Raw genomic sequence first — 26,500 nt, forward strand, 5'->3', positions numbered from 1 at the left:
ATCACTAATTTATTTTCACTGAAATTTATTTGATAGTAAAGTTAAACCATCCTTTCACACAGTTAACGACACAAACACAAAGGAATAGAGAGAGAAAGAGAAGAGCCGGCCTCAGTTCTTGAGAACAAATTTCATCTTAAAACACACACAATTTTCACATAGATTCTGACATTCACTAATATTTGTTATGTGGAAATTGATCTTAGCTAAGAACAGAATCTACACACTCAAGAGCAATGTCTGCCACTCCTCCTGCTGAACCTATTCCACACAGTCATTTGACTTAATTTTCTCCAGAAACTCAATCTCCCAGAATTCCCTGGGGGATCATATGACCATCACACCACCACCATCAGCCAATTATTGTTCATCATCACCTGAATACTGATATGCCTCACCTGTTTCTTGTTATCATTGTTTGGTATAGTTAATATATAAGCCTGAGCTTTAGCTTAGCTTGTTATGAGGTACTGCTTCTTTCTTAGAGCTACTGAGTGTTTCTTCCTGCGATTATTGTTTACTTGTGTATCAGACTCTATTTTGCATCTTTGACTTTGCCTTTTTGCCCAGCCCCTTTAGGGATCAGATTTGCCTTTCTTCTTATGGTTATGTTTGTCCCTTTTCATTTTTGGACGATTCTAGGTTTGACCTTTGCCTATTTCATGACCATGAGTATTGATCACATCCAAAACAGTAAAGCCTCAATTCCTGACTTTACTTGTGAGCGTCTGGGCAGTTCTGTTTCATTATCAGCACAAAGATGCAAACAATTCTGACGTTTAAGAACACATCATGAATCTGACGTGGACTTTTTTAAGGACCTTTCTCACGAACAAACTTAAGAAAGAAGATATTGGTCAATGAGTCCCAAAGTCGCTGATGATGTAATATTATCTGTGAAGTGAGATCGAGGAATACATTTATTTTAGCAAATGCATTTTTAAGTAGGTACAGTCTTCAGTCAGAACGATTATGTGAATATTACAGCACAACACTTTTCAAACTCTGTCTAAGTCATGCTCTAATGGCTTGTTATTCATGTGAGATTATTTCTGTTTTGTCCATGTACAGTGAGCATGTAACAAAAGAGCTTTATACTTCACCAGCCAATCTGTTCAGATCACTGTTTAGGCCACTAAGTCTTAAAAAACAACAAAAAGTGAAAAACAAATCATGATGGAGGTCCTGTGCAGTGAGTTTATTGGGAGCTTGTATTAGACTAGATTTCCTTTGTCACAGCCTTATATGACCATTTACCTCAAACCCTGCAACAAAACTATATTTTACATAGGTAAACCGTCGGCTACAGGTTGGCAGCAATTTTAACTAAAGTAGCTAATTAACACACACTTAAAAGTTACTGTGAAAAAGATTTGAAGAAATTTTAAGTTTACTAAACAGCCATCCTTTTATTCTAAAACAAAATTAAGAAGCAAATAGTGAACACAGAACCTGTTTAGTTAGAATTAGCTAGCTAGGCAGTGGTTCCCTCAGGATGAGGCCAAGTTGTGAAAAGCGAGATCTCATTAGAGATCTTGGCAGATTTCGAGAGGCATGTTTGGCAGCTGATGCTTTAATGCCATATTCTTTAGTTCATTTGAAAACACATGAAGATGACTGGACAAAGAATGTTCCTCATGTGGAATGGTAAAGTTCTTCTCTTTCTGTCTCCTCTAAACGTAATGTCTCTGAACAATTCTGTAACTAGTGTTTTTTGCAACTGAAACCTGCTCTGTTTTTACTGTTTTCAGAGTTCAACCAGTATTTCTTCTAATTGGTTTATGAGCTAACATGCTTATAATTTTTTGATTCACTCTGTAACCTTTTTAAAAATTGAAACAGCAAAATGAAAGTACTTAGTTAAAAATGAATTGAAGTAAAAGTACTTTAATTATATTTGAAAAAATACTGTTAGAAGGAAAAATATACTCAAGTACAGTAAAAAGAGTAAATATCATATGTTACTTTACACCTCTGTACTGATACAGTGCCTGATATAGTGTCTACATTTGTCTCTGCAGTTTAAGTGTAATGAGCACATCTCTCTGACTAAACTGATAACTTTGCTATTGGTTCCTCTGTTGAGTCTTAAACACTCATTTCTTAAATTATCTTTCAGTGTAAGTATAAAATTTCTTTTGACTGTTTTCCCCTTTAGTTTTCAGAAACCTTTTTTGAAGGTGCTGCTCTGGCATTTCCTTTGTTTGGCTTTAGCCATCTCCCTTTTGTTTATCAACTCTTCTGTGATACTTTCCTTAGCGTGCTGCAATAGCTTAGCGGTAACACAATCACACCACGTCGGGTGAGTCTTGCTCGGTGCAACCTTGCTTTTCCCTTTTTTCCCGCGTTCTCAAGTCTCTACAGCTCTGCATTTGAGTCTGTCTCTGCACCTGGTCGGTGGCTTATCCCATAGCTTACCAGTTTTCTAACACAGGGATTGTTGGTTCGATCCTAATGTGCTTCCCCACCACGATCCTCATAAGCCAGCCACCATGTTACAGCAAGACTGAGCCAGAACGTGGACTCAGCCAAACAGTGTTACAGCTGAGGTGCACCCTAGCCAACCAGGGTGCTGCCACTGGGCACCATGAGCAAGTGCTGCAGCAAGAGAGTCTTGCAGGGGTCATTGTAGAAACCCAATGGGCAGAGTCTCCATTGTAAAAGGTTTCTGCTACAATGTGAATCAGCCTTTGAGCAGAACCCCTTAAGGTTTCCCACTGAACATTTTAAAGTAGTGTATAACATCATTCTGCTTATGGACCAAGCCCTGGCCTGGGCCACCCCTGTTTGGGAGAATGAGGCCACCACATGCTCCTACTGAGAACTGTTCACAAAATCCACAATGTGCCATACATTTGAACATCCAGTCTGTAGAGAAGTGGCTGGTTCTCATCTCCTCCGATTAAAGCAGGACAAGCATTCAGTGGTGGATTATGCCATTGAGTTTCACATTCTGGCTGCAGAGAGTGGTTGGAATGCAGAGGCATTAATGGCTGCCTTCCAACAGGGCCTCAGAAGTGAGGTCAAGGATGAGCTGGCTACCCAAGACATTCTGGACTCACTAGAAGAGATTACGACCAGGCACTAAAGTTGGTTAAGTGACTATAAGAGCACCATAGAGAATGGGAATTTGTGCCCAGGGTTCATTGCAGGAAAGGGTTCCTCTGGCTGCAATATGACTGTGCAATTGACCTTCTCCCAGGCACCACCCCTCCCCAAGGTAGACTGCTTTCTCTCTCAGGTCCCAAGACAGTGGCTATGGATGAGTACATCATGGCGGCCCTGGCACTGGGTTTCACCAAGCCATCCACCTCATTAGCTGAAGCCAGATATTTCTTTGTAGAGAGAAAGGATCATGGTCTCCATCCTTGCATTGACTACTGGAACTCAATAAAATCACCATCAAGGACCATTATCCCTTGCAGTTGATGTCTTCAGCTTTTGAAGCACTGCAGCAGGCATCAGTTTTTACTAAACTGGACTTGCGCAGTGCCTACAACCTCATTAGGGTGCACCAGGGCGACGAATGGAAGACAGCATTCATTACCCCGTCGGGCCATTATATGTACATTGAGATGCCCTTTGGGCTAATGAATGCAACAGCTGTCTTCCAGCGTTTCATAAACAAGGTCCTGTGAGAGACCCTGAATAATTACGTCTTCACATACCTTGACAACATTCTCATATACAGTCACTCAATGGACAAGCACATTGTCCATGTTTGCCGGGATCTTTATAAGAAGATGGAGAAATTCATCTTTCATGCTCAGTTGGTCAACTTTTTCAAGTTGATGGTGTTAAAGTGTTGACTGAGCATGGGCCCAGGAAGGTGTTAGTGGACTTTGGAAGCCCAGAAAGCATTTGAAGAGCTTAATTGTCGATTGGCCTCTGTTCCGGTCTGTTTCCGGACCCTACACTACCATTTGATGTAGAGATTGATGCATCAGATGTCGGCGTAGGGGCAGTCCTATCCCAGCATTCTGAGGATGACCACAAGCTCCATCACTGCACCTTCTTTTCCCACCACCTCACCCACCCCCCCGCTGAACGAAACTGCGATATCAGGGAATGAGTGTTGCTAGTTGTGAAACTGGCCCTGGAGGAATGGAGGCACTGGCTGGAGGAAGCAAAACATCCTTTCATGGTCTGAATGGATCACAAGAACTTGGCCTACATTCAAAAGGCCAAGCATCTTGGTGAGTTTATCCTCAGGCTTTTACCGTAAGTCTCATGGACAGACTGAGAGGATAAATCAGGAACTTGAATGGACACTCAGGTGCCTGGCATGTCTAGGCCATCCACATGGTCTGATTATCTGCTGTGGGTGGATTATGCCCATAACACCTTGTGGCATTCCTCTCTGGGCATGTTGGCCTTTGAGTGTCAATTTGGATACCCTCCACCCATGTTCCCAGAGCAGGAATCCGAAGTAGAGGTCCCCTCTTCTTGCCTCTTGCTTCAAGTCAGTCCTCTGTAGTCCCCTGGTGCTGGCCCGCGCCCCTCTGCCGCCATGTGCGATTGCCAGGTCCCCAGCTTACATTGTCTGATGGCTGCTGGACTCTCATTGAGTGCAGAATGATACCCAGTACTTGGTGGATTGGGAGGGATATGGACCAGAGGAGTGCTGCTGGGTCCCCAGAGGGAAGTCCACTTGCGAGAGGCTGTATGTCCAGCGGTCACCTCCACACCCTCCCTCTTCTCAGCTCCTTTCACATATTAACTCATCAGATCTGATCTGCAGCACCGCTGCAGTCCCCTGTTCTCCCCCTCTGCACATCTTCACTGCAAATCAGGTTAGATGTGAGCTGAGGAAACTCCACATAAGGAAGGCAGCTGGACCGGACAAAGTGTGTCCTAGACTACTAAAGTCCTGTGCCACTGAGATGGGGATACCCCTACAGCACATTTTCAACTGGAGTCTACACTTGGGGAGGATTCCCACACTGTGAAAGACAGTGTGGAATCATGTCTTATTCCAGTACCCAAGTCCTTTAACATCTGTAGGAAGCTCCTGCAGATGTTCTATCAGACCGTGGTTGCTAGCTGTCTTTTTTATGCTGTGGTGCGCTGGGGAGGAAGCATAAAAAAGAGAGACAAGATGCGACTGCACAAGCTGGTCAGGGGAGCGGTGTCAGTGGCTGGCATAGAACTGGACTCTGTGGTTAAGGTGGCTGAGAGAAGGACACTGCACAACCTGCTCTCCGTTATGGATGATGATGGCCACCCACTGCACACCATCATCATGGACAAGAGAAGCAAGTTTAGTGGCAGGTTGCTGTCACAGAGCTGCTCAGCCGACAGACTCAGATCCTTTGTTCCTAGAGCCCTTAGTCTTTTCAACTTTTCCCAGTGGGGTCAGAAGAGAAGAGAGAAGAAGGAAGAGGATAGATGAGAACTGAATCTTGCGTGTTAAATCCTGGGTTTATTTTATCTATCTGCACATATGGACACCTTACTGTACATATTGCACTTCTGCACACCTTATCGCACATCTTGCACATCTGGACACTCCTCCACACCTAGACACTTTATTTCAGCATCAGTATATGCACATATTTATTCAGTATTGTCATTATATGCTGTTACCTGCGCTTCCTTGTACATTCATTATTGCACTGCCTTTTTTATTTTAGGATGGATCTTATTGTATATTGTTGTATATTTCTAGTTGCATATACGTCTGTGGATAGGTTTTTTTGTATATATTCTTCTTTTTATGTTGTCTTACCCTTCTTATTAGAACTGTCCTGTTTTGTGTGACTGCTACTGGCTGCTAAATTTCCTTCGGATCAATAAAGTATCTGTCTATCTATTTATCTATTCATCTATCTATCTATCTATCTATCTATCTATCTATATGCAAGGCCTTCTCTGAAAAAGATGTCACCTGGAGAACAACTAATGTTGCGCCAAAAGCTGTATATATCATTCAGCATGAATGGTTCCTTACACATGCCATGTGCACTAATGCACCCCCATACCATCATGGATACTGGCCTTTAAACTGTACACTGATAACAAGCCAGATGTTCCCTCTCCTCATTACCCCTGAGGACGTGGTGTCCATGATTTCCAAAAAGAATTTCAAATTTCCAGTTTGCCTCAGTCCATCTTAAATGAGTTTGGTCCCAGAGAAGACGGTGGTGTTTCTGCATCCTTTATATATATATAAAGGATGCAGAGAGAAGAGGATATATGTGTATATATATACACATATACATATACATATATATAAACTGTGTTCACAGACAGTGGTTTTCAGAAGTGCTGATGAGCCCTTGCAGTGATTTCCACTACAGAATCATGTCTGTCTTAAATGCAGTGCAGCATGAGGACCTGAAGATCACAGTCATCTAGTATTGGTTTTCAGATTTGTCCCTTGCATGCAGAGATTTCTCCACATTCACTGAATCTTTTAATGATACTATGTACCGTAGATGATGAAATCCCCAAGTTCTTTGCTATTTTACATTGAAAAACATTATTCTTGAATTTGCTCCCACAGTCTTTCATAGAGTGGTGAACCCCTCACCAGTCTTAACTTCTAAATCTCTGGGATGCTCTTTTTGTACCCAATCATGTTACTGACTTGTTTTTTTAGAAACATGTTGCTGGCATCAAATTCAACATGGGTATATATTTTTCAGAAAACAGTAAGATTTCTAAATTTTTACATTTGATATGTTGTCTTTGTACTATTTTCGATCAAATATAGGGTTTAAGTGATTTTCACATAATTGCATTTTGTTTTTCTTTATATTTTGCAAAGCGTCCCAACTTTGGTATGACTTACTCAGTAGCTGCTATGAAACCAATCTCTATGTATTGTAGATATGACAGAGAGAAACTGAAGTGTTAGCCCACATGGAGGCTCTTGCAGGACAACAATAATCCAACAGGAATGCTATATTGTGCCATGTTTGTACAGGAAACAACAGAATCCTGGACTGTGAGTTATTTTGGTAAAGTTTTATTTAAAGTATCTATTACCCTATTATTACCATCTGGTGATGGAAAAGAACATAGAGAGTTCAATGTGAGGAAACCACCGCAGGTGATACATTCTAAAAAACAAAAAATTATAACGCTTGCTGTAAATTCACATCTTAGACCCAATACAAGCCTGTGTGGAGTCAAAGTCTCCAATAATGTTTCCCAATGCTGCTCAGGGAATTCTCCCACCCTGCATATTTAGAGTTTTTCTGCTCAAAAATGATTACTTTGACCTTATGAAGTGTTTGGGAATGTGCTATTTTTGTGTACAGAGTAGGGAGTCTCCAGGGACAGTATTGGAAAGCATTGATGTACAGAATTTAATTAACCAATTTAAGAAAAAAGAATGCCAAACTTAATAAAACATTATGTATTTGCTCTATAGACTCTATAGTAATAGTATAAAAACTCAAACCCAAGATCACCCCAGCATAATAAATTAAACAAATTAGTATCTTGTTTCACATGGACACAGTTAGAAACACAAGACAACTTGCAACTATCAGCAAGAAAGTCATCAAATTAAGTAGGACCATCAGATGCTGCGTTTACATCTTGGCAGTAGATGGACAATGTCAAACCTGATATTCTGTTGTTTTCAGTGGAGCTGTTATACACAGTGATAAGTGGAACATTCCATCAAGAGTTACATTTTCCCAACTTTTGCTGTTGACTAGAATAAACATTTAGTTTATTTTGAAATAAACTGGATGTCAATGTATATATAATGTTTTAGATAATCAGTTTTGTTTAGTAACCACAGAAGCCAATAAGTTTATTAAGATTGAAAAAAAAATTATTTGTTGAAAACTACTAAAAGGATCACAAACCTCAGGCTAAAATTCTACAACCCTGCACCATTTCTGCCTAGACGAAAGAGATTTATGTTTAATGTATTTAAATTTGACATTTAAGGAAGTTTCAAAATTCTTTAGCAAATTCATTAATATTAAAGTTACATACAGGTGTTACCTACCAAAACACCACCACCATATCACTTATTAGCTAAATATAATTAGAGAATTTATCCCACAGAGATTCTTCTGGATCTTCTAATCATGGACTTTTCTTTTGAACACGTTTCACTTTTATAGTGGATGTAACGCCTCTCCTCCTCAGTTCATCCTGAAGCTGAAAAACAAGAGGTTTCACAAATATTTTTATAAATGAAAAATAGGATTTAAGGCACTCATGCAAAGGAGAAATGATAAGTAACAGTGCATTATGACTTTGAATGCTTATGGCAAAGTTTAAGCTCAGTCAGGAAACTGTATTAACTGTATTAACTTACCTGCTGTAGAAAGATCTTCTGGTTATTGAAGTCTGTTAGGTTAGAGCCTGTCAGGACTTTCAGTCGAGCTGCAAGAAAGGCATCTGTGGGAAGATTTCACAATTACACACAGTACAGAGTCATTTCTGAATAAAGGTTTTGTATTAGAAACACTCAAAAAAAGTATATATATATATATATGAATAAAAACATCATTACCACTAGGTTGGTTTAGCATGAAGGCCCAGCGTCCTGGGACGTTCACATTACTCAAATACTTGAGGTTCGGAATGGTGGATTTGTCATTTGACCACAGAATTACAAAGTAGTCTGTGAAGTTTGTGTCATATCCAGCCTAAACAGACATGTTACGAAATGTTTAGAATCAAGAACAAAGACACAAGTTCTGTATTATGTAGATGAGGTTTAGATCATTTTACCTCCACTCTGTAGTTTGTTGGTGCAATGTCACCATAATTTATCAGCACAAAGGACAAACTGCCACCAGAAATCAAAACCACTTGGAAGGATGTTTCCTGAAAGATAAAGTAAAGAAAATTTCTAAAACGTATCAGAGACAAATTGTTCTTGGAATATGCTTTCCTTGTTTTATTCACTACACTTCCAGACACAAAACAGTACAGTATTATTCCTAACTATTTCATTAAAACCACTTATTACCTATACACACTCAGGCCTGATAAACTGACTAATAATCGGTTGTCTCTGTGGAGGTTACAAAATATGGATTTCGAATGAAATTAACGCAGGGCTGTTCGCTTACTTTTTTAGGTGGTGGCACTTTTGTTGCACAAAAAAACAGCAGTGCACAGAAGAATGGATTTGAAAACATTTCATTATGCAAAAATAGCTGAGGAAAATCGGTAGGCAATACACTAACTGGTACAACACAACACCTTCCTATTATGACATACACTATATTTTCAAAAATATGTAGACACCCCTACTAATTAGTGAATTCAGCTTGGTAAGGTGCTCCCATTGCTGACACAGGTGTTCAACTGCTCATATGCAGCTTGTATGATTTCCATTGAAAGGCACAGTCAGCGGCTCATGAGCTTCACGACCCCCAATGCCAAGTGTCGGCTAGAGGGGTATAAAGTATCCCAGCATTGGGCTGTGGAGCTGAGGAAATTTGGTATGAGCTGAAGTGCAGTTTATGATCTAGAACTACTCATCCAACATCAATGTCTGACTTCACCAATGCTCTAGTGTCTGAATGCAATCAAATCCTCACAGCAATGTTCCAACATCTAGTGCTAAAGCCTTCACAAAAGAGTAGAGGCTGTTAATGCTGCAAAGGGGGATGAACTCCCTATTAGTACTCTTGATTTCATGGGAAATTTTGGATGGTGTCTAAAAACTTTTGGACATTTAGTGTAAAATTGCTGTTTCATTGAATTATCGATCTGTGTGTTTTGTCTGTTGCATGAAATGAATAGCAAAAGGTGATTTCAGTATTTGGATACTGGCATCTTGACCCAGGTACTCGAGTACCTGTGCAGTTTCCTAGGTTGCACATCCACTTAGTGGGTTTTTACAGGTGCTTTACAAAGAAAAAAATCAAAGATGATGACACATAGAATAAGGAAAGAGAAAACAATATTTAAATGATGCTTTTCTGTGTGAATCTGTTCTCAGTAGCCATGGTACACTTAGATCTCAAAGAGCTGTTAGTTTATTTGTCCCTTTAACACCAGTCAGTTGACGCTCTCAGATATGAGTTTTCATCCTCTAAATGAGTGTGAAGATCATTTTGCTGGAACTGAGTGTGTACTGTGGTGTGTGGCACTTTTGGACTGCCAAATAGGAAATTACAGCTACAGCTCTCAACAGGTTCTCAGACATACATTTTTATCGTCTATACTTTTCAGCATTAAGTAGTTATCATCTAAACCTGTTTAGGTGTTTTACTGTTAGCCAGAATCAAACGTTCTGTGGTGAGCAGAACTGGTATCATGCTAGCTGAACTAATGCTAACCAGCTGTTTTCTCATAATTAGCAGCAAAGTTGAACATTTACTAATTGTTATTTGGATGAATGCTGGAATAAAATTGTGTGTCTGTTGTATAAGTGTATAAACTCCTTTTAATTCCATCATGTGATTTCTCAGAATTCTCAAAATTCTGTATCTTACCGTGCCTGAGTAGCTGTAGTACGCCACTTTATCCCATGTTGCAACAAAGACGTAGGAAGCAGTGAAGATAAACTCTGGAAAGTACTGGTTTATGTCCCGTGTGGCCTGTGAAAGGACACTGCCACTAGTGTACTGATTATATGAGATATTGCCGGTTGCACGATTATCAATATCAGTCCAGAGTGGAGCGATGATATCTCTTCCATTATAAGCACTGAATTGAGTGGGTGTATAGCTGTCCCACGGCTGATCAAACGTCAGGTGTCCATTGTTGTTAACCTGCAAGTGAAAACAAAAACAGACAATTAAAAATATATATGCATGGTTCAGCTTTAATAATGATTATAGTCACTCACATATAGCTTAGTGTATGTGCGTCTGAAGAAAGTGAATGGACTCTGTAAGTTTACAGCAGGTGAGCTTCCATCATCACTGCGGGGATTAACAGTGTCTCCTGCTCCTGAGCCAAATGGATAGAACAGTGCTGGTGGTGGTGACACTGTGAGAGAATAAGTGATGTTATGCATTAGTGGATAATCTTTAATATAAATATCTACAACCCTAAATAATCAATCACTCTCTCATAATCATTATTTGGGTCCAATCTGAGCTGTAGGGGGTCCTGCCACTGCAATTCAATGGGCCTCAGTTATTGAAGTATACTGGGTTATTCCAGCTGTTCTGATGTATAATCGGTCCACATGATAATCTATAGTTAAAATGAACAGTAAAGGCTGATGGAATAAAATATCCTTGGTTGCTATTTTTAATGCCTTCCTTAACGTTTCTAAGCCAATAATATGGCAAGGCAGACGTTGATGGGATCATGTAACCACTCTCTCTGAATTATTATATGTACGCAACATGACTCTGAATGTTGCCAAACTTGAGGATGGAGTTATAACCCTTTACATTTTGACATGCAAAAATTTTATTTGAAGGAAATGAATGCAAAGAAAAAGTCCTTCATAACACATCCAGCATCTAGAATCTATGCCCAGGTGAATTCATCGTGTTCAGAAGGTCTCAGAAGGTATAATCTGCTATTAGATAAATAATATATATAATAAACTGGCAAGTCAATAAATGTCAGTTGCTACATGTTGCAAAGATATGGGGATGAGCAATTTTCATGGAGACCTTCCATGAATGTTTTCTCATTAGTTATCTATTTTTATTATTAGACCATGTTATTCCAATGCTAAAGGTTAATTCTGGATACATTTGATATTTTTGATGTTATTTTAACCATGATTTTTCTATGTTCAGATTCACCATTTCAGTATGTATTTGCTGTGATATGCATTATTATGTATTAGGTTCCCAGTGGTACAGCTGTGTAAGATTTTCGCTCTATCATCAGAACATTGCGAATTTGAAATCCTGTGATACTGCAATTGAAAAAGTTGGTAATTAACGGTGCGTCATTGGTGATATTGTTGATGTCACTAATACCGCAGGTCAATGATATTGGCCGATATTACCAGCCAACCATTATATCAGTCAGAGTCTAATTTTCTCAGTGTATCATGTTGCTTGAAATGTAGTTTGACAAGCTGCACATCACCCCAAAGACAAAATAACAGCAAATTCACCTGAGACTGCACTGTCAACACGGAAAGCCCAGCGACCAAGTATTCCAACATTAGTAGTAGCAGACAGAATAGAGGTACTGGGTGCTTGAATGCTGAAATAATATGTGTTGTTCACCGTCTTATATCCAGCCTAAAAAAGTTAATTGAAATAAAATTATATAAGTGCTATTTGTTTGCCTACTTTTTTATTTTAATATCATAAAGCATTATGAAATTAGTAAAAACATGAATGAACATGCTCCTCTTACCATCCATGGTAGTGGATCAGGAGGGATGGATCCATAGTTCATCAGGACATAAGAGCGGTTCTTGCTATCAGAGATCAGGATGACTTGGAAGGTCACCTCCTTCAAGAGGATAAAAGTATTAAAAATGTATTTAGCTTGGAGTCAGTGACTGAGTTATAAAGACAGACTCTTACCCCTGTATCAGGTTCAAATTCCATCTTCTCCCAAGTGGCGACAAAAACCCAGGAAACAGAAAAGTTCAACCCAGAGAACATGCTGTTCATTTCATTTGTAGCTAGCTCAATCAAAGACCCATTTGTGGCTTGCTCATAAGAGATGTTTCCTCTGGTGTAAGAGTCAACGTCAGTCCACAGTGGAGCGATGATGTCTTTGTTCAGAGTTGAGTCATAGCCATCAGGGTAGAGGTACTCAAAAGACAGGAAACCATCCATACTGAGCTGAAAAAGAAATAATCACAAAAGAATTCAGAATAATAAAGTTACACTGAAGATTCATTCAGTAACTCGCAAATTAATACCCCACATCTTTCTGAGATGCTCTGTTAAAATTTCTTTAAAAGACAGTGAGCCATTGCTATTTAGCAGAGATCAGTAATTAAAAAGCAGTCTGAGTAACTCTTAACTGTGAAACCTTAACCAGATTGAAGTGAAATCTTAGTTTTTCTTTTCTGACATTCTTCAGTCTTCAAGAAACCCTAAGCAGTCATCAGTCTTCTTAAGTCATCAGAGGTCTAAGGGTGTGTTTAAACGCAGACATCCCGGGCCGAGAGTGGCAGTGACAGAGACACCATTCTCCCTACTATAAGTCAGTGTACCATCAAAATGATTTTTTTATTTTAATGCAAATTTGCTACATAATGTTGCTTTAAAATGGTTCAGTTCTCCAATGACCATCACCCAATGTCCTATGACCTAAACCCCTTAACTGAGGTCAAGAGAGTAAATGAAGAGGACAGTCCCATACATTGTGAAAAATGACTCACCAGTTCAACCTACCAATATGACTTCATGTGTTAACAAGCAATTTAACTAATGAAGAATTAAGTGTCAATTGTCTTAAGAAACAGGAGGATCAAAGACTGAATAATCACGTTAATTGAGGGTACTAATCATGGTAATAGGCAATGTGTCAGAATGATTCTTTAACCATTCTGTTCTGCTCTTCTACTTACATATATTTGTGAATGTGGTTTTCCAAAGTAGAAGAATGGATAGTCAAGCTGGATCAGTCTAGAACCTCCATCAGCAGTAACAGCATGTTGAATAGCACCAGGTAGCATGGGAAAGAAAAACGTAGATGGAGCTGCAAGAAAGATATTTAAAGATGAGAGAAAGAAATTATAACTACTATGAAAACTTATATATTCTTTTTATGTTTCTATTAATAACAGTAACACAGTCCAAAAATCTTAGGACGATGGGTGACTTATTCTTCCTGGAAATTTACTCATATAAAGAAGTAATGTAAGAACTATCTAGTACTTATAAGTTAGTCCCATCAATGATATTTTAATGAATCCACTGATTTATCGTTATTAATTAAATACAACTTTCTGTCCCTCCCAATAATGTGATAATTTTACTACTAATTATACTAAATATGAAAATGTTCCAGGTGGAACTAATAGATGACAACAATTACACGCACTTTTAATAGCTGTACACAGTTTTATGCATGAACACAGGCTTAATGCATAACTACATTAACATGCAGATTATACTCGTGATTTTTTTGCGCCGGCACAAGGAAACAGCAGCACTTGGTGGTTAAAAGTGTTAAAAAAGCAGAACACACTCGCTTTTTGAATTCCTGAGCAGGTACTTCTCACATTTTTCATTAACACGATTTAATCCTAATTCAGCAGTTCCAATAGTTAGACATACATTATTTTGCTATAATAATAACAGCAACAACCAATAAAATAAATGCAAATGACTGTTAAATAAAGATCATTTTGAGAATTTATATTCCATTCTTGTAAATTAACAAAAGGAGTGTTAAAATTCAGTTAATATTTCAAGTGCACTTTTAACCTTTTTTTTTCCAAAAAATGGGTATTGAGCATTACATTTTGTAGCACTTTGACAGTTAAACTTTTAAATCTTTTACACAGTGTAGCATTTCCACCTTATCCTGTGTTTTACCATAGCAAATAAACCAAATAGAGAAACTCTGGCTTATGCTTGGATATGTGGACCTCTTTGGATTAGCATCACTACAAAGGAGGTTAAGTTCTTTTGCTAACATCTTGGTGCCAGACACCACAGGGCACATTTAGAGGTCTTATACAGTCCTCGGCACATCTGAGGTGTTTTGGTGCAATGCAGAGGACCAACAGTTTTGCCTGTTTAGAGCATGTTACTTTGAAATCCCCCTTGTTGTAATAAATATTACTGATGTAATCTGACTGATTCTCTTTTTGCCTGAGAAATATTAGAAATATTTTAGTTCTTTATATTGTATCAAAACTTTTAATTCATTATAATTTTAAGTTACTGTTGAATTGCTGAATTGAATCGCTGTTCTGTGTCAAATCATGTTGAAATTCACAAAACTGTTTTTGCATTTAAACAAAGAAAGCCTCCTTTCATCGATAAATAACACAGATTTCGATTTCACTTCTGAAATACAGAATAGCGTATGCATGTTTTAAATTACGAGCACAGAAATGATGATCTTTTCTTTAATCAAACTAATTTTTTTTGCTATTGTTCCTGCACTCTTGTAACATGTCTGAATTGAGATGCAAACACAGTATCCCACTATATGCACTACATCATTGTGCTTGAAGTCTGATATATATGTCCATATTGTTGCTGTAAAGCTGCACATCAACCCAAAAATGAAGTAACAATAAATTCACCTGAGACTGCACCATCAACACGGAAAGCCCAGCGACCAGGTATTCCAACGTTAGTAGTAGAAGACAGACTAGAGGTATTGAGTGCCTCAATGGTGAAATTATAGGTATTGTTCTCTGCTTTATATCCAGCCTAAAAAGAATAACAAAAACATAGTGAATCTTGAGTATCTGGTTACATGATATTTCGAAGTTATAAAGCATAACGAAATAATCACGATGACCATGATCCTCTTACCATCCATACTTGTGGAGAAGGGGGGATGGATCCATAGTTCATCAGGACATAAGAGCGGTTTTCGCTGTCAGAGACCAAGACTACTTGGAAAGTCACCTCCTTCAAGAGAAGAACAGTGTTAAAAGTTGTCTTGCTTGGAGTCGGTGACTGAATTATAAGGAGAAACACCTACCCCCACATCAGGCTCAAATTCCACCTTCTCCCAGGTGCTGACAAAGACCCAGGAAACAAAGACTTTACTGCCGGGTAATCCTTGGGAAATTTCATCAGCAGCTAGTTTTACAAGAGGGCCACTTGTGGCTTGGCTGTAGGAGATGCTTCCTCTGGTGTAAATGTGGATTTTAGTCCACAGTGGAGCGATGATGTCTTTGTTCAGAGACGGGTCATAGCTGACAGGGTAGAGGGGCTCAAAAGACAGGAAACCATTCATACTGAGCTGGAAAAGAAACAGAAGACAGTTCTGAATTCTGTAGTTACACTAAACAATGTGGTGTTGAGTTGTTTAGAAATTGTTGAGAAGCTCTTTAAATTAAGACGACAGGGATGGAGGCCACAGTTTGTTAGTTCATGTTTGTCTGTTGTAAGTTTGTTCTCTTACAATTGAAAATCACATTCTCCTCAGGGTTAGTCACACAGCATCATCTGATCTGTTTTCTTCTTTTGTATCAGTTACTCCTAAACCTTGTGGAAAGCCTTCCTAGAAGAGTTGAAGCTGTTATAGCTGCAAAGGGTGGGCCGACATCATATTAAACCCTATTTATTAAGAATGGGATGTCACTCAAGTTCATATGCATGTGAAGAAAGACGAGCGGATACTTTTGGAAATACAGTGTATATAAAGCCTGGGCTTTAGCTTAGCAGTTTTCGAGGTATTGCCAGCACCTTCCGTTGTGTAGCATTCTTTGTTTGTGCAAGTTCTTCTGTGTGTGACTTGTTTTCTGTGTTTTTGGCCTGTCCTTTTCGTCTTTGCCCTTTTTGGTTTGTTGGCAGGTATTTATCTGAGCCTTTTTTTGGTCATCCCAGTCAAAGGTCTAGTTTTTTGGTCTCAGACTGTAACACTGGACACATGCCAAGTGAACCACTGTCCTGCAGTTACCAGGCTTCCATATGTGTAGGGTACGAAATGGAGCTATAAGGGACATTGTGAGGAAAAAACAGTTGGTGTTGAGGTGCTTTTGACCCCCTTTTGTGAAAGATCATCATCATCTGTAAAGCCTTTTTTGTGATTAATGTTCCTTTTCAAGAGTTTTGACACATCATCATTGTGGAGCGAATATACACAAACTTGCCACTCTGGTGCAGTTGCACCAGCAGGTCTTATCTAGAACAGTCTTAACTGTTAAGACAGTCAGAGTAAAGAACATTTTTAGACCATTTATCAGAAAGGCTTAGTCTGTTTATGAATCACATGAATTTATGTCTTAGAAGCAACTAAGACTGTTCTTAGCGGTATGTATACATTTATATATATGTGCAACCAAAATTGCTGACCAACTTGCATCACTAAGCAGAGGCCCAGGGTTAGAGTTATTTTAGAATTATTTAGTGATTTTTTTTTCGGCTGCAGCTCTGAAGTACCTTCACAGAATATGAAAATATGGGCGTGTACGTCTTTTTGGCAACAGTTCTGTGACCTCAGGTGTCACGCCTCCAGCCGAGGACGCTTCCTCTACTTGTTCCTTTTCCCTTGTAAGGACTTGAGTCCATGAACTGTCTAGAGGACTAGAACTCTCATGAATCAGTTGGAGATCATGTGACTCTCGTCCGATAACCATCAACCAATGAACATTCATTCAGCGTTCCTCCTCACCAGAATTCTAAGCTGTCACACCTTTTTGTCATTATACTCCACTAGTCAGTTAGTACACTATATTGCCAAAAGTATTCATTCACCCATTAAGATCATTGAATTCAGGTGTTCCAATCACTTCCATAGGTATGCTCTCAGGAGCTCAGTGAATTCCAGCGTGGTACTGTGATAGGATGCCACCTGTCCAACAAGTCCAGTCATGAAATTTCCTCGCTACTAAATATTCCACAGTCAACTGTCAGTGGTATTATAACAAAGTGGAAGTGATTGGGAGTGACAGCAACTCAGCCACAAAGTGGTAGGCCATGTAAAATGACAGCGGGGTCAGTGGACAGAGTGCACAGAGGTCACCAACTTTCTGCAGAGTCAATCGCTACAGACTTCCAAACTTCATGTGGCCTTCAGATTAGCTCAAGAACAGTGTAGGGAGCTTCATGGAATGTGTTTCCATGGCCGAGCAGCTGCATCCAAGCCTTACATCACCAAGCGCAATGCAAAGCATCGAATGCAGTGGTGTAAAGTGCCGCCACTGGACTCTAGAGCAGTAGAGACGTGTTCTCTGGAGTGACGAATCACGCTTCTCCATGTGGCAATCTGATGGACGAGTCTGGGTTTGGTGGTTGCCAGGAGAACGGTACTTGTCTGACTGCATTGTGCCAAGTGTAAAGTTTAGTGGAGGGGGGATTATGGTGTGGGGTTGTTTTACAGGAGTTGGGCTCGGCCCCTTGGTTCCAGTGAAAGGAACTCTTAATGCTTCAGCAGACCAAGAGATTTTGGACAATTTCATGCTCCAAACTTTGTGGGAACAGTTTGGGGACGGCCCCTTCCTGTTCCAACATGACTGCGCACCAGTGCACAAAGCAAGGTCCATAAAGACATGGATGAGTGAGTTTGGTGTGGAAGAACTTGACTGGCCTGCACAGCGTCCTGACCTAAACCCGACAGAACACCTTTGGGATGAATTAGAGCGGAGGCTGCAAGCCACGCCTTCTCAGTGTCTGACCTCACAGATGCGCTTCTGTAAGAATGGTCAAAAATTCCCATAAACACACTCCTAAACCTTGTGGAAAGCCTTCCCAGAAGAGTTGAAGCTGTTATAGCTGCAAAGGGTGGGCCGACATCATATTAAACCCTATGGATTAAGAATGGGTTACTCTCTTGATATCCCTTCTGTTTTGGTTCTCTTGCTCTCTGGTTCTGACCCTAGCCTGTTCTGACTATGCCCTCTGTATCATTACTTTAGTAAACTTCAGCCTTGTCTTTTTATCTGTGAGCATCTGATCTGTGACATCGTAACATCAGGTTAAGAACCAATAAAACAGAAGTGGTTGTTAAGAAATTACAATTAAAGAAAAATGGAAAGACAGGTTGAAGAAAGGATGCATCTACTCATGCCACTGTGATGAATTTAGCAGTTTGAATGTGAAACTGATTACAAGCAGTTGGAGCAACGATTGGAGTTAAACCCAGAAAGTTATGGCTAACATAGTTTATGACCACTTCCAAAATACAGGCAGCAGATTGCATGTTAATACAATTCTGATATGTAATCCTAAAACACTATGGTTAGTCATGCTTTGTCAAGCCAAATATGCAGCCATTGGGATACAGGGACTGGGATAAAAGCTCTTCAAAGTAGCCAGACTAGGAAGAGACTTCAGGCTGCCAAGGGGTGGGCTAGAGAAATTGTTTCTCTCTTTATTCAGTGAACAGCCTATAGACTTGGCAAGCTATGCTGTAAATTTGAAAAAAAAAAATCTACCCTGCCCAGTTTATTTTCCTCATTTATGATGCAAATAATCCTGGAAGGCACTTTAACAGAATATATATTTAAGCACTGTATTGTGTTTTTATACTTACATATAACTGTGAGTGTGGTTTTCCAAAGTAGAAGAATGGATAGTCCAGCTGGATCAGCGTAGAACCTCCGTCAACAGTAACTGCACGCTGAACAGTACCAGGTAGAATGGGAAATAACCTATAAGGAACTGGAAGAAAATGGATAACCGTCAAAAATTCACTGTTCTTCCCATACTTACTTTTTGGCAACATTTGACTATGAATGCCACCTTTTATTTAGTGTAAATTCTTTGAACCACAATAATTAATTGTTAGAGATCTGTTGCTTATCGTGAGCACTACAGCTGTAATCAAGTTTAATTATTAATTTTATAGACAAATATAATTTTTGAACACTTTTTGCCTGACCTGACCCACTGAAGCGTGTTTTGAATCTGAACCCAGTTGCAACTCAACAAAATTCTGTCTGAGCTCAGCTGCAGCTCAAAATAACTCAAAATTAGCACTTTTTTTGTTCTTTAAAAGTTGATATGCAGAAAATAGAAATCAAACTGAAATTATTAATGCACCTTGAAGATTAACTAAAACTAAAAAAAAGGAAAAACTGAAAATAACAATAATAATAATAATAATAATAATAATATTAATAATAATAATAATGACCATTTCATATATATAATAATCCTAGTGTAGGCACCAGCGTCTCAGTTAAGCAGTGTCACTGGGAGCTCATCAGCAACCTCAGCCACTCAAACAGCAGCATATTCAGCCAAGGGAAGTGGACTTCAGGAAGGGAAGTCGTGCTGCATAATGCAAGTCTTCTTCAGCTGTACCCCGGTGGTACCTGTCATTAGAGAGTCTGGTCCATTTTGTCACTTAATATGGCCAAAAACTGCCTACTTTGACAGGAAAGGCCGTTTTTCTGACAAATTGTTTTAGCATGATGTGTAGGGGCAGACGATTTTACAAAACGATGCTGAAACCTCAACAAATCCACAAGAAACAAATGTGTCTGCAAACTCACAAGATTATGTTGCTTTAAAGCTACTAATTTTTTTAAAAAAAGGGAAAAAATGCATAAATGTCCTTTAAAGATGTAAAGACATGAAATTTACAGTTTATTTATTTTTTTAATCCAACCACTATCTTCCGTCATCATCCAGATATTATAGTTTGGAAATTCTCTCTGGAGCAGGATTCCAAACAGCCTTCACTGCTGGCTTTTAAAATGATAACTTGCATCCAAAATAATCTTTCAGGGAAGCACACATACATACACACTGACTGCAAACACACTAGCTACCATGCCTCACAAGTCATCTCAAACTGGTTCCATGAAGATTACTATGATTTCAGTGTACTTTATTGGCTTCTGCAGTGACCAGTTCAGAATGCAACAGAGCACCTTTAGGATGTGGTAGAAAGGGAGATCAACGGTATTAACATGCAGCTGATAAATCTGCATTAATTTGGTGATGCAATCACATCAAAATTACACATTCTGAGGAGTTCTTACAGCAACTTATTTAATCCGTGACACAAACAATTCAGGCATTTCTTACAGCAAATCAGGGTCGTCCCAGTTCTAGAATGGTGTTCCTAAACAAGTAGTTAGAGGGTGTATTTATCAGCTAAACTAGGCATAGGTGTGTCTAATAACATATAAGTGGTGCTAGGGTAAAGCTGGAGCCAGTATGGGCCAAAGCCAAATGGGAGAATCCAATTTCAAATGCCACACCCTTTGTGGTGCCACTCTACCAACATCAGTGCAAGTGATTTCTGTTCATAAATAGAGCAACCAAATAAAAATGGGAAAATCATGCAACCAAATTGCAAACACATTGGTATGATGCTACTAAGTTAAAAAGGGTTACTTTACAGGGCTAGAGAACTAATAAATAAAAGATGGTTTTATTTTAAACTCTATATAAACTAGAAAAGTACACTCATGATACACTATATGGCCAAAAGTATGTTAACACCAGACTGTCACACATTTTTTTTCCAAAATCATGTGCATTAAAAGGAAGTTGTCTTTGTATGCTGTAGCATTAATATTACCCTTCACTGGAACCAGAAGGCCTAGACAAACCTTGAAAAACAGCCGTATACCATTATCCCTCCTCTACCAATCTCTACTGTTAGCACTCTGCATTACAGAAGGCAGCTTTGTCCTGGTATCTGCCAAACCCAGATTCATCCAGTAGACATCTGGATAGTGAAGACAGATTATTCACTCCAGAGAACACATTTGCACTGCTCCATAGTCCAATGACGGCATGCTTTACACCATTTCAGGTGATGCTTGGCATTGTGCATAATGATCTTAGACTTGTGTGCAGCTGCTCAGCCATGGAAACCGATTTCATGAAACTCTTGATGCACAGTTGCACTGATGTTTGCTTGGGTTCGTTGATGAGCTGTTGTTGCTCCTAGACACTTCCATTTCACAGTTATAACACTTACAGTTTCCAGATCTAGCATTGCTAGAATGTCCATATATTTTGGCCATCTAGTATATGCAAGTATGCAGACAATCTGATGATTGCACATGACAATTAATGTGCGAACAAATTCTGACATTTTGAGAAACAGCCTAAAGTACAGCATCCCATCAACATTTCCAAGTCAGGAAATTATCTTATACATATTTTTTTTCATGCAAGTATATCAGTGCATTACCTGTACAATAGGCTGCATTGCAGAAACTTGTCTTGACAAACTCGTACACATAGTAATTTCCTGGACAAGCTTTCACTTGAATTGGAAAGGCTTTGTAAAAGCAGCAATCACTGCCATAACTTGTACAGGTTTGCCGGACCACCACTCCATCTTGCAGATTTGGGTGAGAGCCATTGAGCCAAAGTGGGTACTGGGTGCCACATCTGTATGAACTGACACATGATTCTGGCATCTTGGCACTTTGTCCCTGATAGAACAGCCGATACCAGCCCACCCAGTTTACACTGGTATCACAGTGTGAAGTTGTGGTGTAGTCAGAGCTGCTTCTCCAAGTATCATTCAGGGCAGTATAGCTGTAGCAGGGATCTACACTGGAGTTGCTAAAAGAAACTATAATTGAAACAAAGTATTAGACTTTTTCAGTTGTCACTGATACACTTCACACAATGAAAACTGAATTTTTTTGAGCATGTATAGATGTTGGTGCTCCATCTCTCCTGTCATAAGGAATATATCACACGAAACAAAAATCAAAACCCGAAGAACTTCATAATGCAGCGTTTAAATCCAGACTTCACCACTTAATCTACAAGAGTAAAATGATCTTCATGGAATACACAAATGATACAGTTAAGGTAGTAAAGAAGAGCTTTGCTGTACCTGCACAGTATGAAGGAACAGGGATCGATATATCTGGTTTAACAAGTTTATAGACGTAATAATTTCCTGGGCAAGCCTTGACTTGAATAGAGTTGGATTTGTAGTAATTGCATGTGGAGAGCCAGCGAGTTCCAGTTACTTCACGAGTGACAATTCCATCACCAATCCGTGGATGTGAACCTCTGAGCAGCAGTGGAGTAACACCACCACATGACATAAAACTCACACACCACTCAGACATTTGAGCATTTTTTCCTTGAAGATACAGTCGATACCAGCCCTTCCATTCTACAAGGGTGTCATCATGTCCTCTGTAGTTTATACGTGTATTTCTCCAGTAGTTGTCCAGGACAGTATAGTTATAGCATGGGTCAAAGCTGGAGTCTGTTGCTGTGAAATAGAACCCAAGATAGACATGTGGTAACCTTAACAAACAGGAGTGTTTTAGTGAAAGGCCTGGACCATAATTCATGATATGTTTCTCATGATCTTTGCATTTACCCTTAAATTGTCTCAAATGATTTTCATGATATATAACTAAAGCTTTTTAATGAACTTTAAGGGTCAAAGCAGACTTGACTTTAAGTGTGTATATATGTGTGCAAGATGGCTGGCCTAAGTATTGTGTATTAACTTGGGGCACTGGTTGTGCACATATTTAGAAATTAACATAATGCGTCAGTGAGATGTAATGGCAACATAAACAGTGCATGTGATATCACATCAGAATCAACCAATTAAAAATGTTTGACCCTGACCTGCTCCCTAGTCGATATAAATTTAAGTCCTCTAGACAGAAAAAAAAGGTATGCAGGTGACTGTGGAAAAATCTGCTAATGTAGCAAATATGCACACATATGAAATGTTTTAAATCAAGTGTACCATGCTTAAGAAATTTTACAAATAATGACACCGGTCATAGAAATTAGAGGCATTCATTTTAAGGGCTATGTATTCTTTTTATTTATTTTTTGCTAATAAAGCTTATTGATCTCACTTATTTTAAAAAAGCATACATACTTGTATTGGTCTCTGTGGTGATGACTCCAGTTGTTGAGAAGTTGCTTGGAGTTAGTGTGGAGATATCTGTGAGAAGTAATATATTTTTAATATACATATTTCATAAATTTCAAGCATTATGCTAAAATGGCCATGTTTCAAACAAAAACGTCTTAAATGATACCTGCACAGTAAGCTGAATTACATGAGACAGGCTTGATGAATTCATAGACATAAAAATTTCCTGGGCACGCTTTGACTCGAATGGAGGTTGTACTGTAGGAACTAGAGCAGCAGATTCCTCCACTATAACCACAGATCTGTCGGGTGACTATTCCATCCTGCATCTGGGGATGTGAGCCGTTTAGCCACAGGGGAACCCCAGTGGAACATCCACTACTACAGCGCTCTGGCATGCGTATGTTCATCCCATAATAGAGAAGACGATACCAGCCGTTCCACTCAAAATCTCGATCACAGACATTATCCCATGATGCATTAGTAACTCTCCAGGGCTGGTGCAGGACTGTATAGTTACTGCACGGGTCATAACCAGGGTTTGCAGTAGTAGAAAGTGCAGCTGTTGAAGACAAAACTGTAAAAGTAGTGCATGAATTTAAATGCTTGACTGAGGAAAAGACACCTCAACCTTACACTGCATAACGGTGTGATTTGTTTTAAATTTTAACAATAAAAACATTTCATTTCTTGATATTCCAGGTATTCTACAATTACTGCTTTTTCTTTTACTCAATACTGCATAATGTGACATTAGATATAAATATATGATACATTTTGAAAATATAGATATTCAGATATTCTAATCAGCAAACTAGCAAAGTACTAGAGCTAATGCTTAGCTAGCTAGCAAATTTTACTGAGTTAGCTAACATTAGGTAGCTAGCTAGCAAATTTTGAGTGCTACTTATACTGTATTTCTGTTAAAACTGTAATCGAAAACTAATGGATTGCTGCTTCAAGGTGTTTCAGCCATTCTGAAGTAATTTGTCTGCACTGCACTCTTCTGGTCAGAGCGGAAATCACATTGTTTAAAAAAAAAAAGCAAGGGGCTCCCGAGTGGCGCAACCGTCTAAGCGTTGGCCCTATCATCAGGAGATCGCGAGTTCGATCCCTGGTGATGCTACAGCCATCCGTAGCCGGGAGTCCGAGAGAGCACAATTGGCCTCACTCTCTCTGGGTGGGTAGGATGGCCCCTCCTTCTCCCCCCATCACTCAGCGCAGGCGTCTGTTAGCTGACGTAACAGATGTGGCGGTTGGCGCTTTCCTCCGAGCGCGTTTGGCTGTCCAATGACGTTGCGTGAGCGGCAGTTCGAAAAGATGCGGTGGTGCTTCACAGGTCTCGGAGGAAGCCTGTGTTAGCCTTCACCCTCCTAGCGTTGATAGCATCGTGTGATTGGGGGAGTCCTAACTAGCGGGTGGAATTAGAGATGACTAAATTGGGGAGAAAATGGGGTAAAAATTAAAAAAAAAAAAAGCACCTGAAAAGTTTGAAATGTGAATTAATGGTGTGTCTTCTTTCTTTAAATCTGATGAAATGTGATTCTTGTCAGAAAACACTGGCTATCTGGGTTATATTACCGCTGTTATAAGAGCACCTAGTGCTACCAGAGCCTGTTGCGATTGCAACTTGCAACGGTCACTGATTCTGTTGATTCACCACGGTTGTTAGGTACCACTGTGGCCTGTGGGTCAGATCAGAACCATAAGACTATGGAGGCATCAATCTGGATTATACTGAATTTGTTTCCCGATTGGAAAGTCAGGATCAGAGCCAGGTCTACCTCAAAAGCAACATAAGCAGCTTCTTAGAGCCCCCTAACAGCTTTTGGGTATAAGATGCTCGAGTGAGGGAATAAAAGCGACTGGTTAATCTTTTCTCCAAAAAGATGCATCTAGTGATGACAAGTGGAAAAGAAAAAGAGAAGATGTTGAGAAAAAGCTTTTAGTTCATAACAAAAGAAAGTGGATAGTGAAAGCTGAGATGGTTACCTGTAATTTGTATGTATTTGATATTAATTGGTCTCTGCTATTTTGATTTTGATTGCCACTTTTTTCAAACTATTCAAACTGAAGTCACATTCTTTTATTACACTATTTTGATTGATCATTTATGTATAATATTTTACATTTAATTATTTACAGTTTTATTCTTAAATGGTTTATTGTGTGTAAGTTTGGGGGAGTGCCAGGACACATGGGGGCTCCAAAACATCCTGTGATAGGGCAACCGAAAGGCTAGAACAGGCCTTGGGGAGGATGGTGTTGAAGGCCCTTAAAAATTAAAGAATGTGATCCTGACTGTAGCTTTGACTTTGTCCAGATGTGATCAAGCTAGGGAGGATGTAGATCAGAGGATCTGTGTGTGCCTGGTAGGCGAACTGAAGATCCATGACCAAAGGTCAGATGCAGGCATAAAACCATGTGTATTTAATCTATGTAATCAGCTCTTCTTCATCAGCAATCACATGATTTGAAAAAGAAAACACATAGATACAAACATAAGTCTAACATAAGTGATAAAAATTCATGCCATGAAAGAAGTCAAAGGCTGTTCTGAGGGCAAATGGGGTTCTACCTAAGTTAAAAATAGTTTTCCCAATAAAGTGGTCGGTAAGTGTATGTATTAGTTAAACCAGCCTCAGGTCTGTGAAATTATGACTGCTTGGTGTTGAAGTGGATCTGGAACAGGTGGGGGACAAAGCCAAATGGAAGAGTCCAATGTTACACGCCACATCCCTTGATTTGACACTCCATCGATAAAAACAGCAACCAAACAAAAATGAATTAAAAAGCAGGTCCAAACAAATTATCAATACACCTGCGTAAAACCACTGAGTAGGTCTTTGTTACACTTCACTGTGCTTTGTTATACTGCACCAAAATACAACCAAAAGTTTCACTTTGAAGTGTCTTTACTACATTCTGCATTTTTAGTGACCAAATATAAAAAGTAGTTCTTACCCTGTGGGGTAGTTGTTGGTGCGTTGGTGACAGTTATGTTGCTTGTATCTGAAATGAAATTAAAGAGGTAATATAGGAGTTATTTAAATAAATACACTTACAAATGTGGCCAACGGAACCTTTGCAGGGCAAGAGAACTAATAACTAAAGAATTATTTTACTGTAAATTCTGTTTAAGAATTGGGAAAGTGTAGTCATAATATTT

At 39.2% G+C, this 26,500-nt stretch overlaps 1 protein-coding gene across 4 annotated transcripts in view; it reads right to left on the reverse strand.

The window, feature by feature from the left end:
• Window positions 1-7,751: 7,751 nt before the first annotated feature.
• LOC118809641 overlaps window positions 7,752-26,500 on the reverse strand; it is a 45,463-nt gene continuing 26,714 nt past the window's right edge. For all 4 annotated transcript variants that reach the window (XM_036573120.1, XM_036573121.1, XM_036573122.1 and 1 more), the window contains 17 exons: window positions 23,335-23,400; window positions 22,315-22,704; window positions 21,655-22,044; window positions 19,033-19,160; window positions 15,535-15,798; window positions 15,363-15,461; window positions 15,128-15,257; window positions 13,436-13,566; window positions 12,438-12,701; window positions 12,265-12,363; window positions 12,017-12,146; window positions 10,778-10,920; window positions 10,422-10,700; window positions 8,704-8,799; window positions 8,483-8,618; window positions 8,285-8,367; window positions 7,752-8,124 (listed from right to left, as the gene is read on the reverse strand). In XM_036573120.1, the coding sequence (XP_036429013.1) occupies window positions 8,050-8,124; window positions 8,285-8,367; window positions 8,483-8,618; window positions 8,704-8,799; window positions 10,422-10,700; window positions 10,778-10,920; window positions 12,017-12,146; window positions 12,265-12,363; window positions 12,438-12,701; window positions 13,436-13,566; window positions 15,128-15,257; window positions 15,363-15,461; window positions 15,535-15,798; window positions 19,033-19,160; window positions 21,655-22,044; window positions 22,315-22,704; window positions 23,335-23,400 (2,903 nt within the window). In that variant the 3' untranslated portion in view covers window positions 7,752-8,049. The remainder of the gene's footprint in view (window positions 8,125-8,284; window positions 8,368-8,482; window positions 8,619-8,703; window positions 8,800-10,421; window positions 10,701-10,777; window positions 10,921-12,016; window positions 12,147-12,264; window positions 12,364-12,437; window positions 12,702-13,435; window positions 13,567-15,127; window positions 15,258-15,362; window positions 15,462-15,534; window positions 15,799-19,032; window positions 19,161-21,654; window positions 22,045-22,314; window positions 22,705-23,334; window positions 23,401-26,500) is intronic.

This window comes from Colossoma macropomum, unplaced genomic scaffold, assembly GCF_904425465.1.
Source record: "Colossoma macropomum unplaced genomic scaffold, Colossoma_macropomum, whole genome shotgun sequence".
Lineage (NCBI taxonomy): Eukaryota > Metazoa > Chordata > Actinopteri > Characiformes > Serrasalmidae > Colossoma > Colossoma macropomum.